The sequence below is a fragment of the Falco rusticolus genome, chromosome 6, assembly GCF_015220075.1.
Source record: "Falco rusticolus isolate bFalRus1 chromosome 6, bFalRus1.pri, whole genome shotgun sequence".
Classification (NCBI taxonomy): Eukaryota; Metazoa; Chordata; class Aves; order Falconiformes; family Falconidae; genus Falco; species Falco rusticolus.
Window position 1 is genome coordinate 8,851,929 of NC_051192.1, and position 15,690 is coordinate 8,867,618.

The 15,690-nt window shown below is 37.3% G+C and overlaps 1 protein-coding gene across 6 annotated transcripts in view; it reads left to right on the forward strand.

Annotated features, from left to right (window-relative positions):
* ARID4B (AT-rich interaction domain 4B) overlaps positions 1 to 15,690 on the forward strand; it is a 94,135-nt gene that overhangs the window by 28,174 nt on the left and 50,271 nt on the right. For all 6 annotated transcript variants that reach the window (XM_037390806.1, XM_037390805.1, XM_037390808.1 and 3 more), the window contains exons 3-7: positions 1,620 to 1,730; positions 6,511 to 6,576; positions 7,180 to 7,270; positions 11,586 to 11,665; positions 14,044 to 14,135. In XM_037390806.1, the coding sequence (XP_037246703.1) occupies positions 1,620 to 1,730; positions 6,511 to 6,576; positions 7,180 to 7,270; positions 11,586 to 11,665; positions 14,044 to 14,135 (440 nt within the window). The remainder of the gene's footprint in view (positions 1 to 1,619; positions 1,731 to 6,510; positions 6,577 to 7,179; positions 7,271 to 11,585; positions 11,666 to 14,043; positions 14,136 to 15,690) is intronic.

The following is a 15,690-nucleotide window of genomic DNA, read 5'->3' on the forward strand; positions in this document are numbered from 1 at the left end:
CCATTATCTAAGTCCCTGTTTCAGCATCCTTCTGATTGCAGTAAGAGAAAAGCATTGCAGCTTGCCTTGAGGGCAAGTACACTTACTCTTAGACAGGAAAGGAGGGAATGAATTTCAGAATCTCAGCAGTCTTAACAGATACCTCATTAGTCTCAGTTGAGTTTTATTGTTACTAAGTCTGGAATAGGAACAAATATGTGTTCATGGGTATAGTATTACCAGAGTACTATACCCTACCACTCTGCATGCAGTCACACATCATGCATGCAGTGAGAGAGGGATGGATTCATTAGAGTACTCTGGCTTCTGGTGATCTTAACAAGTGCAGATTGGCAACAGTTTTCTAGTACTCTGAAATATATTCTATTCCCTGAAAATGAGAGGTAGGTTTGAGTAGAGTCAAAGTAAAAATCATTAATACAGGGTTAACACTGTAGCATCTCATGTCTCTCAATTCAAAGAAATTTCTGAAAAATTATCATTGAATCATTCAGGTACACGCTTGCATGCCCTTACTTCTGAGGTATTGGGGATGGAAACCGCCAGTGGGAATTACCTGATGATGAGTTCAAGCACCATAGTATCAAATAGTAGCTCTGAGACCTGTGAAGGACGTTATATTCTTCCCACAGAGAGCCTGGATGTGCCAGAGTTTCTTCTTGTAAGCTGTGTTTGAATCTGTAGGGGTGCAGAAACATGGGCTTAGACAAGGGCTTAGGTCTCTCTTCCCAGCTCTTGTTTGGGGCTGTGTGGAGGCTTGCAACTCTTGGAACCGTACCTCACTCCTCTTGCTTGTCACCATCTGCCTTCTCTCTTCTGACCCACATTCTATGAAGTGATAGCGAGGTGGTTCAGTTATCTAGAATCTCCTCCCCGAGATTACACTAGGAGAGGTTGTATGAGATAAGGGGGACCTCTTTGAAGGGAGAGAGCCTTCACTGAGCTCACTCTGCATACTAATTGGACCCACGTTCTCCTCCTTCCCCCAGAAAACACTTCCTTCCTTCCTCTTCTATTTCTTGTTTTCCTGTTTGGGTGTCACCTGTTCCTCCGTTGGTTGTTACAGAACTTTGTCTTTTGTCTGGGCCCTTCACCTGCATTGTGCATCTATCCCACCATTTTTCTCCTGCTGTACTCTGCCCCTCAGGCTGCTCTCCTGGTGAGCACCCACCAGGTGAAAAAATGAGTAAGCAAAAGTCTCTTCAGAGTTGTCCTACTTGGTAATGAAAAATGAACCTTAATTATTTGAGGGGAATAAACACTAATGTCTTCATGAGACCCATCGGATCTTGAGGTAGTGAAAAGAGAAGGTAGAACACTTGGTTGGCCTTCACCATTGCAGCAGAACTGGTCATCTGCTATGTTTTCAAATGGTGCAGAAGTTGGAGGCTTATGTGATGCTTGTTGCAGACAACTGTGGTATCCGTTTATTACATTTTGTGGTAGTCATCCTATGAGCTTAGTGTTGTGTTCTGTGTTTCTACTGCTGTGATACACATACACTGTGAAGTTAAGTTTTATTGGGCTGTTTCGTAATGCTCTGTTGCAAAAGCTATCAAGACCATGACAGCTATATTGTCAGTGGCCAGTGATTAAAACCCAGTTGTTTTCCTTTCCAGGCCATTGATGAGCCTCCCTATCTCACAGTGGGCACTGATGTGAGTGCGAAGTATAGGGGAGCCTTCTGTGAAGCCAAGATCAAGACAGCAAAAAGACTTGTCAAAGTCAAGGTATGTGGTTTTCTTGCAAACACTTGGGGGGGGGGGCAAGTCATCAGTGTTCAAAATGGCACAACGTGAAACCTCTTTATAGCCTCAAGACAGCTAAGAGGCTGTCCTTTCCTTGGAGGCTGGTAGTGCAAGCTGTGAAATAACAGTAGGCCTATTTCTGTTGGGAGGGGAGGGGTTCCCCCCACCCCCCCCACAATTCAGTATGTTCTTTTGCTTTCACTGCTTTGTCATCCGCTTGCATCCAGTATTTGTGGCCTTCATGCCACAGGCTGACCTTAAAGTAATTGATCAAAACACAACAAATGTAGGCTTATGCATGGGAGAATGTTATCAGAAAATAGCCCAAACTCCTCAAAGTAGGTTTAATATGGTTTCTTTTACTTTAGGAGCACAGGTCACTGTCATTTAGCAGTGGCAACAAGATAATGCTTCAGGAATAAGATGGAATCCTGCTGTCTTGCAACAAAGGCTTGGCATATTGAGTCCTACAGAATAGCAAGCAGGGGATCTTGCCTAATCTTTGTGATGACTAGTTAATGACTGAATGAATCCATATAAGCCACATGCAGCAGAAATAAAAATTGTGGTGAGGGGAATATAAGAGATACATTTTAACATCCCTTGGAAATTTAAAGTATCATTTCTAGAAATAAAGAGAACAATATTTGAGCTTGTTTTTAATATATAGTAAGTCTAGACTGGTGAATGGCCTTATATTTCTGTTTGGGTAATATTGCCCTAAAAGTTTCTAATGTCAGAGCAGGTACTGTTTTTCTGCTCTGCCTCTTAACCTCGTACAGAAATACAACAGAGGAAGGATCAGAAGCACTTAGGAAACATAAATTAGATTGTTGCTCTGCAGCAGGGTTATAGTGGCAGATTTATTTTATCTACTGCAAATAGAACTGAAAATGTGTGAATTGTGAGCGGTGATAATGTGTTACAGAAGAGCCTCCATTATAAATTGTCATGCATTGCTTGAATCTGCCCTCATGGTATGGCCAATTTTTGCCTATAGTATCTATGAGGGAGAGAGCAGGCTATCTCCAAAAGCCCTGGTGGGAAGGATTGTTGTCACTTATTTGATAATAACATTAACTGTAACAAGAAGCTATTAAGTCTTAAATCTTACATCTTTAAAAAGCCTTTAGAGCAAATTAGTGGTCTTTTCATTTCATTAGTCATAACTCTTAACAGCATCAGCTGGTCTGTGCTTTACAGCACCATTGTGTTTAAGTGACTAAGTATTGGTATTTAAGTTGTTTAGTATCAGTATTTAAGTACAGGAATTGTGTTGTGCCTAGATCAGTGCAATCTTAACTCCTTTCAGCTCTTCAGATGGCCACTTGCACTTACTGATTAATACTTTCGTATGGGATTATTACTTGCAGTTTGGTCACTGCCGTGTTTTGGAGAAAGATCTTGCAATGAAATGGAATAGAATTTTTATTGTGAGTTGTTTGTGGAGGCTGTGCCTGAAGCCCTGTAGATTCAAGTTTGTGCGTGCGTCTTCACTGTTACTGTGTAGCTTAGGGCTGTTAGGCCCCAGTACAGTTGTGGCTTTGCAGAGCAATGTGATTTGTGGTTGAGATTTTTTTCTGCATAAGTGCAGTTCACATTGTCTTTCCTCCACCAGGAACATACATTCCCTAAACTTAACAGTGACCTCTTGATGTTATCTAAAAATCTTCTCCACGTGCTCCTTCTGGCACGTGCAGACTTTCCTCAGTACTAGATCTAACCAAATTCTTATTATCAGGTGTACTTCGGAATTTTGGTAGTTTTATCTGCTGCATTTATTTTCCACTTGTTTAACAGTTTCTTCTGGCCCCGAATACATTTTATGCCCCAGTCCCCTAGAACTAGTAGAGGAAAAGAAAAGTTAACTTCATAACACCAGTTTTAGCTTGAAGCTCTCATTTAAGCTTTATAACTAGATGCTCTGTTGAGAAAGGAGGTTGGCAGCATTTTTTTTCAATATGGAGTATGTCATCTTCAGGCAAGTAAAATACATTTAATTGTGTCTCCTTCTATCTGCTTGTGGCTTCTGTCAAATTCCGTTTCCTAGAATATTTTGAGGGAACCCTTCATACTAACTATTCCATCACCAGTACAATGCAATAACTTTATTCAGTTTATCACAATGATGTATGTGATGCTATGAGTTATTTATCATTTCAGTATCAATAAGTACTGTATCTCACAGTTTAGCAGTCTTCGGCAGGTTCTGTACATAGTACAGAAGGATACACAATGTAACTGCATTACTTTGTCATGGAAAGCAAGTAAAATGTAAGATTTGCCTGGAGTTGTGAAAAGTGTTGAAGGCAGTACAAATTTTACTAAAGGGCAAGACTTTGGTTGTTAGAAGAGTGGTAGTCCACTTCATTGGATCTGTTACAGCTTGCCTTAGAGAGCTATTTAAGCCAGTTTGTTTTGACAGTGTCCCATAAAACAATTAGCACCGTCATCACACCCACTTGTATTTGGACACCCTCCACAAAAGTTTCAGAAGACACTGTTTTCTGTGTAGGTCTTTATTAGAAACTAGTGAAGCATCTGCTCTACAGAGCCTACCAGGACCCTCTTTTTCAGGACAGTGAAGAGAAGGGAAGTTCCAGCTGAATCTGGAACAGGTCGATCGTGTGCTGAACATCTTAATCTTTTGCCTGAGACAGAAAGGATCCACGCTGATAAATACTGTGGGAATCAAACTCCACTATAAGAAATACTGATGGCGCTTTTCTTAGCTTCAACAAAGGCCAGTGATGTTACACTGAGTTTGGAGTATCAATATTTTCTGTTAACAACCAGTATTTTTTTGAGTGTGTATGAATATCTCAAGAAGCATAAACAGTTGGTATGAAAAATCTCTCCCAAAAAGAGTCAAAGCCCCAAGGCACCTTTAAAAAGAAAAAACATTCTGAAATACAAATAGCAATTTGCTCTGTTTACCTTTCATCATAGTACATTGCGGCTGGCTCATGGTTTTGGATAGAGTTCCGTTTTGCTGTAAAATACATTTAAGATAATTACAGACAGTAAATAAAAACAGATGTCTTTAGATCAGAATTGATATAGTGGGTATTTCATATGAGCCAATAGTGACTGCAAGTTTCAGATTGTTTTGCATCTGAGCTGAACTTTTGATTTCTAAATAAAGCCCCCAAAAGAGAGGAACTAAATACTTGTATCTGTCAGGCTGAAGTTCAGAAGGGTAGTTTGCTCAGTTGATTCCTAACCTAAATCCTTTGCCTGGCTTTCAGGTTATAAAGTGGGACTTTGGTGGGCACAGTAGTTGCCATCAGTAGGTGGGATGATGGAGCTCTAAAAAGAACATACTTTTAACAACAATGTGTATTGCTGTGGTTCTAACAGAAGATGGACAAGGTGACTATATCATGAAGTAGCACCTGGAAGGCAGTGAAGTATTTTAGTGCATTTGTTTTCGAACAAGGCAGTCGAGGTAGGCTCTCCTTAGTCCTGGGTGTAGGTGCTGTTCTTGTCTGTTTGCTCCTATCAAAGTTTACAAAGCTCCTTAAACTATCCACCTGAGGAGGCTAAGTAGGAGAGTTGGTGTTAGAGGACACTTGTTCTGAAGGAAATACTGCTATTGCTGTGTGCTACTGAGAAACTCTCAATAGTGAGAACATAACCTTGGGGACGCTCGTGAACCAAGTCCTCAGATTTAATGTGGAATTGCTGTAGTTGAGAGTTACTATTACATGGCTGAATCTCACGTTACATTCTTACTTATTGTGAATGGTAAATAAAACATCATATACCAAGTGTGTGTGTTCTGGTGAATGTTAAAGAACATCATTTGTGTGTGTTAATAAAATGTACAAATGTGCATAAAATGTAATGCTAGAATTTTCTGTTTCCCTGAACTTTAAAACCAGAGTGGAAATGGAAATAAAACTTCAGGTGTAATTGAAAGGAGGATCCTGTGACTTTATGTGACCAAATTAACTTTAAGTGAAATAAATGGTGAATATCTGTAGCATTTGATACAAATAACTTAATTGTAGGTTTGACTTTCCAGACCTTTTTTTTTTTTTTTTTTTTTTTTTTTTGGTGGACAGCATGTCCTCATGAGGATAGGATTAAAGGCATAGCCAATGACATGGGAAGACACCTTGGAAATCCTTAGGAGATTTACTTACTCCAGTTCTGAAAGACTGAAAAGTTAACCATCTGTACATTTAGTTCCGGTTAACTATAGCAGTGTGTAGGCTATGCTGGCATTAACTGAAGGGCTGTTTGGGTGGTTAGTTTTGGTTAGTTGACAGCAGTGTGAGTCTTTCAACCACGAGTGAGGAGCATGCAGTTTAATCAGCAAAAGCACACACACACAGGGCCCATGATAGGGGGTTGGATGTAAGTGCTAAAACTATTTGATTTCAGAGCATTGAAATATAAATGTTTCTTTAAAATTATTTATACACAGAACTCTTGAAACTCTTTCTTGTTGAGGTACTGGAGCACTACAAATCATTAAGAGAACTGCAGAGATCTTTTGCAGCTATTAAACATTGTTGTCACTTCCTTCAGAGGTAATGGTTCTGTTCTGAAAGACAAAAAAATATTTTAGGAATTTTGAAGGCTCAGAAAATGTCTCCTCATATTTCTAAAATACAGGAATGAAACAATTTTCAGCAAGTGGAATGATTATGGTGACTAACGGTAAGACGAGAGTAAGAGAAGGGCTATTCACATCTGCATGTGTTCATGCTGCTCAATTTTATCAAGTGATTGTCAGTTGAATTATCTTTTTTAGGTAACTTTTCGACATGATTCTTCAACAGTGGAAGTGCAGGATGACCACATAAAGGGTCCCTTAAAGGTAATATATTTGTTTTATATTTTGCTAATGCTTTGAAAAATGTTCTTTTGCAGTATTTGGCATAAATGTGTATATGCAGTATGGGGTCAAAGTGGAAGGTTCGATTTATTACGCAGGCTAGATAGGATCACAAAGCATAAAAGGTAATGCTGTAAAGCTATAGTTAGTATACTTTCCATGGTAACTTTTTCCTTTGTAGTTAAAGGGCATGCAGCATATAGGCTGATGCAAGCCTCTTGGTTCTTTTTGGCCTTAAAGCTAAGAAGTTTGGCTGGCTCTGATATTTAGTCACTCTTGCTTTGGAAAACGGCTAGAGGATTTGATGGGCAAGCTCTTACACAAGAGAATGACATCACTCAAATTGGTTCTTGCTCCCCACCTGCTGGCAGGAAATAATTAGCTCAGTTAGTTGGCTTATTTTAGAGGAATGTAAAAGAAGTTTTGAGGGATACAAATATATCCAATTGAAACTGGAAAAATATGGTATATTTAACATAGGAATAGGTTAGAAATTAATTTTTTTGTTGTTTGCTGAATATAAAACTATTAACTTCATTGCCTGTTTCAGAAGCTCTCCAGTGCTAAGTGGCTTTTGTATTTTAGGTAGGAACTGTTGTGGAAGTGAAGAATCCAGATGGAACATACCAGGAAGCAGTTATCAACAAATTAACAGATGCAAGTTGGTACACTGTAGGTAAGAGAAATAATTCATGTATCTGAATAACAATAAGCCTGTGACCTGGACATATCTTAAGCATGGTGGGAGAGATTTTTTTGGAGATGCCTAGGTATTCAAAGTCTGTATAAAAAAACCCTCCAAAACCTAAACATCTTAGTTTGGGTTTTGTATAAGAAACGGTACCCCTCGCAATGTGAAACTGGGACCCCAAATAAAGACCTAGTAAATTGCTCTATAAATTGGTAACTGCTTCTTAGATATTTAATATACTACTGTTAAATGTTCTGGAGCAAAGTATGCTGTCATAGTTCCTTGAAAAAGGAATAGAAGTGCTTTCAAAATGTTAAGTTGCAGTACTTATTTTTCGCTATTTTCAGGCCTAATCCTGGTAACAGCTGCTGTAAAAGCAGTGATAGCTTGTTTTTTAAAGAAGTCTTCTCCCATTCATTTTCCTTATTTTCTAATGTGACATTTCAGACTTTAGATGACGTATCCATACATGCCCACAAGGAAATATATATATTTTTCTCCTTTAAATATGTATTTTAAATTTATACAACATGGGTTTGCTCTTTACTATGTAGCAGCAGATTAGTCTGTCTTGGGGAAAACTGGTCAGCTGTAGAATGACAACATGTATTCCACCTGTGTACTGGTAGTCTTAAAGGTATACAGGAAATGTATTGATTCTTCAGAAACTACGTATTCCTGTCTTTGGCACGTAACTGGGGCATGGGAAGATGAAGACCAGGTCTTGAAAGAACCTTAGCGAGACAGTTGTTTTGAGATATTGAGGTTTGTTGTTGATGAGGCAATGCTGAACAACTAGGGAAAGACGAACTTTCCTTAGTCATAGTCCTGTTGGAAAGGAATAGAGCTGTAAGTTTACTTAAGACCTTTCAGATATGTGTTGCAGAAAATATATCTGTGTTCTTGTTGGAGAAGTAGAATGTATGAGTAGAGGAGAGATCAGGTTAGGATGGGGTGAAACATGAGGTATAAAGGCAAGGATTAACATTACAGACAGTGTTTTGGTAAGCAGTATAGAAGTGGATCAGATATGAGCGCTTTTAAAAACAGAATGGTATAGCTGGTATTAGAACTATGTTGTGTTGTATGTTACGCTTCTGAGAAAGTGTGACATTAGAAGTTCAGCAAGAAGAGTAAGATAGGAGTCCGTGCAGATTAAATCTTGAAGGTAGGTTGCATGGAGTTGCAGTCTTTAAATCAAAGTAGATGTCTGTCAAAAATCCTGAACTTGAGAAATACGAAGAGATGTAAGAGTTGAGACTGGAAACCATATTTTGTAGATAAAAGTAGACAAAAGCATGTTGACCTTGCAGAATCAGTAAAAGTAGCACAGCTGCTGGCTGTGTAAAAGCACTTTGAGAGAGAAGTAACTCTAGCAGTGGATGATTAGAGTAATCTTTGTCAGGAGGCTGAGTGAAATGAGACCGAAATTATCTTTACAGACAGTGATGACTTTGCAGATCTGAGTGAAAGTCCTACTTCAAGGGAGTTGCCATTTACCAGATTTCAGAATTAGCGCATATCTTAACCAGCAGTTATCTAATGTTGTCCGAGCACTTTTTTGAGAAGTATCTTATTACTTATGTTGCTAATGATTTTGTGGCTAAAACAACTATGATTTGGTGAAAAACCTTGTGAAGGGACAGACAGAGCTGAAGTAGTACCTTTCCAGAAGCTGTTGCTTAAGACTGTTTATGCCAGTGCAGCAGAAGCATGGAATAACCATTTGGGGGCTGCCTGAGAACACTTTCAGCACTGAAGTACAAGCAAGGTTGCTTTAAGATCATCCCTGTCTGTCTTGTATTCATGAGATGTTGTCTGAATAAAATTGGACATCAAGTTAGGTTTACATGTATTTTTTGGTGCTACTACTTTCCTACCAAAGGAAGATAGCAACTAAATTAAATTCATAAAAAAAGCAATAACCCCAAACAAAAAAACCCTGGCAGACCAAAACTGGTAAAGCCTTTTACAGTTACTATAGCATAGTTATAAATACATGAAGTGTCCTTAGTTAATTTGCCTGTCATATAAGAATTCCTCAAAAAACTTGAGGTGTTCCAATCCTGGTAAGATACTGTTTCATTAGTCATATAAATGTGTGTTTAGAAAGTTTAAATGATATTATTAATGTTTAACTCTGTGTTTACTGGGGGGGGAAACATGGGATTGCTTTACTAAAAATGTAGAATTGTGCATGTTCAAAATTAGTCTTATCCCCTTCTGCACTTTTTTGTCATTATATTGCTTTTTCTCAGAATTCAAAGTGGTTTTATTTTCATTTGGTTGCCTTTTTTTTTTTTTTCCCCTTGCAGTTTCAGAATAGGTGTTTCAAAATGCATTACATTCCTGTCTCCTCAGCAGATTGTTTTGAGGATGTTCCATTAGATTAGAATGTCATGCATTGCAGCCGTATGTGCTATGCTGGCCACACAAGTCTTGCAGGGAGGTGAAGCTTTTCCTTTGAATGAATTCATGTTATGGAACAAGATTAAGAATCCCTCTGGCAGGGAAGAGGCCACAAGCAGATTACCAAATAGGACACATAATGTGGCTACCTACCTAGCTCTGAATAGGTTTACCTCTGTTGTAGTCAGCTTATCCCTTGAAGTGGATAGATTATTTTTTTTTTTAATCTGTCATTATGTAAGGAGACTGTTAGGTTAATTAACACAGACTGAATTAGGAACCTGCTGCCTTCTACTTCACTTAAACAAGGGGGGGCTTAATTATGTGTTGACCATTTGAGGTGCAGCTCCAAATCTGTGTATTTTCTTGTGCTGTTCCTGCCCTTGATACTTCTCAACGAATTTTGAAAGGACAGATGGGCATCTATAACTGATATTTTATCACTAAACAGTACTCCACAATTACTGTAGTACAAATAGACTGGGGAATGGTAGTTACAGGGAGGGAAGTTTGTTCATCATCAGTACTGAGTTTTGCATAGGCATGAAAAATGCTCAGAACTAGGTAAGAGTGACTTTCATATCAAATAAATACCAATAAATAATTCTGATGTACCTTGTTGCTTTTTGTATTTTTTAATTTAAATTAGTAGATGTTGAAAATAGAGTATAGCACCCACTATCTGAAAGCCAGACATGGCTGAAAATTAATCTCTCTGATCTTGCCAGGTATCTTTTGCTGGTTGTCAGCCATTTTCCTAACACAGTTATTTTGACTCTTGTTTGTGAAAGAGTTTACATATTTTTAGTTTTCTGCCACATGGTTGAATTCTTATGAGACTGACAGAATCAGAAGTACTGTTGACGGACAGAAGGGATTATTTGAATGACGATGAAAGACACATATTAAGAAATTGCTGAAACTTTTTAATGTATTATTTTAATCTAATCTTGGGGTTGTTTTCATGCCCACAAAAGTCTTCAAGGTCACTGCAGTATGGGGAAAAGAATGTAATTGTTATCACTGCTGGGGAGGGGAGAGGAGGTCAGTTCTTGTCTCACTGAGCAGTGCAGGCATAGCCTGAGAGTTAAAACTTAGCACCAAGTTTTCCTCCATGAAGCAGCTGTAGAAAATTTGATGAAAGCTTACTTCTTACATGGCTAGTTTATCAGCTTCTGAAGATCCCACCTTGAATGTGTGCAGCATATTTCAAGATTCAAAAGTATAAAGCATACAGCTGAAGCCAACTGTTACGAACTTGGTTCCAGTTGATCCTAGTGATAGCAGAGGTAGCAGATGGAAACCAGGAGCTCCAGTTCTCTCACTACAGCTGGGTTTGATGATTGTCTGCACTTTGATGGTCATCTTTCTTAGACATTTGTTTTATAGCACGGTTGAATGAAGTCAGCAGAGAAAGGTGTTGAACTATCACATGGCATTCAACTGTAACTTTCTTTCTCAAAATACCCATTTATGTTTCTCCACAGTAAGCATAGCTTCCATTTGAATATTTTAGAACTCCTGGTTATGTAATAATGTTCTGTAAAAATTGAAAATGTTTGCACAATGTTTTTTAAAGTCTGGCATGCACTGGTTTTTAATTTTATGTCCTGATCAATGAGGTGTCTGCTCAGCTGCTACTTAGGATTGCATTTAAGATATGCAAGCATGGAGTAGCTGTGGTGAGACAGCAGCTTATGTATTTGGTCAGTATGTGCAGATGCTTTACTGAATGTGCAGTAGTGTCCAGGTGCAGCTTTGTTTTAAGCCCTGGCTGCAGGAATATATCTCATTCTTTCTGACACCTAAATTGATCACTTAGCAATATCTGGATTTAAATAAATAAATAAATAATCTATTTTTCCTTGCTTCTCTTCCTGCCTGGTGACAGTATTTGATGATGGTGATGAGAAGACTCTTAGACGCTCTTCCCTGTGTTTGAAAGGAGAAAGACATTTCGCTGAAAGCGAGGTAATTGAAGAATTTTTATGCGACAACTTTTTATTTAGAAAAATTTAAAAGTGCTATTTTTAGTACCTCAGTATTCAGTATGTTATATACATCCATGCTACTAAAAATGGGGATTATGTAAAATACAGTCTGCAGGGTCTGGCTTGCTCTTTTTAAAAATCAATATTTAAATCAGTTTAATTTCACTAAATCGTGTAAGTTAAGCAACAAAATCAGAATTTAGTATTTTTCATTTTTGTATTTCTAATGGTGCATAGATTGTAGATCACACAAAAACCTGCAATCACAGAACTACTTTGCTTTATATAAAAAAAATAAATCTGTAAGTAAAAAAATCAAAATACGCTACATGAACAAATTTACGTAATTCTCTGGACATAATTAAGTTCCGCTGAATTGTACATAGATGAGCAAGTGTAATTTGTAGTAGCTGATAAACTTGAAAGATCGGTACTTTTCTTTTAAAAGGCAAATTATAAGTTGCTGTTACCTGTTAATTTGAAGACAGTTACCATTATTTTGAAACTGGTTCATGTCTTAAAGGTGACTTGCATATTAAAGTATACAGACATTTGTAGCAAATTTCAAATAGTTGAAATTTCAGAATGAGGGTTACTCCTTATTACATAAAACAATCTGAACTTGATGGGCAGATTTATGTAAACATGTTACTTACTGGAAAGCTACTGAAGACAAGGGTTCTTTGCTCTGCATAAATGTGTTTTATTGTAGTCAGCTGAGCTTGTTGCCTGCTAACTGCATTCTTGCGAAGGTTCAGATACCTTCTAGAATCCTAAGTCAGGATTAAACACATGTAAAGAGGAGGGCCTAATTAGATGCCTAAATCTGGATTCAGATATAAATGCCATAATTTAAAGATTGTACTGTTCATTTGATTAAATACCTTTAAAATTTTATTTTATTTTGTTAATGATCACCACTCCTGAAAATTCGATTGCTTGTGTTGCATAAATACTATTTTAATAATGGTTTCAGGAGTATTACTTTATAGTAAGCAGGTTGACAGTTTTAGTGTGTGTGTATATATATTGCTTTGCAATGCGTTTGGCTGAACAAGGGTAACTTCACATTATTCTGTCGGATTCAAGAAACCTTACATTCAGGTGACTCCTACCTTTTATTTTATCGTCATTCTTACTGTCTTAGCTTTTGATGTCTTGCCAGAAGTCACTGATATGCAATTCATTGTCACCAGCCCTCAATGAAATGTATGTTGTGTATTTCTAATTACCTCATGATTGCATAGCTACTCAGCAGGGAAAATTGCATCTCCAGTTTCTTTTGTTATTAAACCAGTGCCACACGTTTGTCTTGTTCTGATGTTGCTTTAGCTTGATCTCTGACTTGCTGAGTGTGTGGGATCTTTCAGTGTGTCCCCCACACTCCGAAGTAATCATGCATTTACTTTAAGATTTAAAAAGCCAATTTTATTGTCTCTATGTCCAGTTCTGTCTGAAACAGAATACTTCTGAGATTCTTCTTGATGTGTCACGCTTAAAAATGCATACACAACTCAGAAGTGTAATTTGAAGGACTGTGTTTACTTGGGAAAGCTTTATGCCTTCTTTCAAAGAAAGGAGTAAGTGCCTATAGAAAAACCCTGTGTACCAGGAACCTTCAAATCTGGAATGGTTATAATTTAAACAGATGACAGCAGTCTCAGGGAAGGAAGATACTGCATGTCCATGAAGTCCTCTTGATGCTTTAGCATTTTGCCTGAATGGAGAACGTTCTTTCCTTCTCTCTCTCTCTCTCTTTCTCTCTCTCCTTTGGTTTGATGCTAATATAGCCTCAGTTAGCACCTTTTCAATTATCAGTATAGCAAGCTCTTTAAAATTGTTTTAGAATTTTTCTTTCCCATATCAAAATCTGAATTACTAAGAAAAATACAATTAACTTGTGATGTTTGCTGCTACTGCTACTGAGTTATCTTGCAGTTTCATTTCACAGGGGACCTTTGTTCATTTATAAGTAGATGACTGGGTGTTTAATCTGATAATAGGACAAGCAGAAAATTCATCCTGTAGAGATAATACTTAAATCTCTGCTTTTGAATGGTCCAAAGGCAGGACTTCTGGGAGGAATTGTTTGTGTGTTGGACAAAAATTAATTATTCAGGGATGTGGAAAAAGTGTTTAAAAAAAAAAACAAAAACAAACCCCAAGACAAAACACATTACCTTTTAAAATTAAAGCAGTGACATCTCTGCTGAACTTTTGTATTTCTTTTGTAATGAGAGAGTGTCTCTCTATTGACAAAAATTACTTTAACTAGGTTATACAAACTTATGATTTGGAGAATAAATTATGCCAGATGTTTTTATATATGTGTATATATGTATTTTTTCATTTCAACAGACATTAGATCAGCTTCCACTCACAAATCCTGAACACTTTGGGACTCCTGTTATAGGAAAGAAAACAAACAGAGGAAGGAGATCCAATCATATGTAAGTCTAACGTCTTTGCATCTGTGCTGTCTGTATTCAATTCTGAAGCTTTCAGCGTGTGTGGAGTTTTATTTTGCGTGCAGGCTTCACATTGAAAAAACAGGAAGCCATATGAAAAGCGCTCAAACTGAAAGTCGGTTTTGCGTGTATTGTTGCATGTAAGAATTACAAGAAGTTTTTGTGTAATCAGTATTTAAAATAGTAGTGGGTACAGGCAAAAGTGTTTTTTCTTGTTTTTGTTACTTCAGTAAAAAAAGAAAATGGCACACCAAGTGGAAATGTGTTGTTAAGCTATATTCAGAAGCTTCTCTGTAATAAAGTTGGTATTATAAATGTGTTGGACCCAAATTAGACCCATTACAATGCAGCCATTGTCCACCTGATATGAAGTCTTTGTAGAAGGTACCAGAATCTTCATGTAGACCTTTGGTTTCTCATTACAAGGTCTCTTAAGGGCTTTTAGAAATAGGTGAACAGTGTTGCGGTTTGCAGCAAAGCTTACTGATAGAAAAACAAAGCTCAAGAGTAGCGGCCTGATTTCCCAGGTGCCAAACTTCTTGGTAGCTGTGATCTTGAAAAAACAGTTTTAAATACTCCACTGACTGTTCATCTTTGTCAGTTGTGGGTGGGTTTGGTTTTGGTTGGTTGGTTGGTTGGTTTTATTTTTAAAGTTTTGCTGTAGTAGGGGCTGGGGTAGAAAGGGGGTTTTCATGCTTGCATTACCCTTTCATGCTATTTTTGATAGCTTGAAATAAATATTGCGCTGTGTATATAGAGGTACTATAAATTTACTCAATTACTGGTTTAGTAATTTGTGACGTATTGAAGGGAAAAGATGGAAGAAGCTGGCATATACCACAGAGAATGTGATTGCAGCATCCTTGGTGTCTGTGGCTGGGTTGTCCTCTCTGTTTTCCCTAACTGTACAGGACATTATTATGTCAGAAACAAAACATTTAACTTATGATTAATATTGTCTGAACTGAGTAAAAAGACAAATTGCACAGATACTGATATAACTGAACTAACTTTACAGTCTTTCTAAAATAACCTTGGCTTTCTTTCTAGTCCTTTACTTCTTTTCCCACAAGAGATTCTCAAACGCCAGAAAGCTGCCTGAAAGATTTTTATACTGTATTTTAGAAGAAATCACTACTTTTTTAAAAGGAGGTTGAGGGGAAAAAAATCAATGCTTTATTAGCCCTCCAAATGATGACATAAGATTAGGGTGGGGAAAATCAAACATAAGTCACCTTAGACTTTAAATCACTTATCTTCTGTTACACAAATGCTGTGAGTTGTCTGTTAATATTGAACTTTGTACTCAAAAATTGTTTTTTGTAAAATGGAAAATAGCTTTTAAAATTCTGCTTATTGTGCTCGTTGAACACACTGTGTGTTTTCTGAGAATTAACCTTCAAAGTGACTAGTAAAACCATATATATCTGGAGAGAGCCAGGAGTGCTGAATATTTATTTATTTATTTATTTATTTATTTATTTATTTATTTATTTATCCATTTATTTATTTATTTATTTATTTATTTATTTATTTT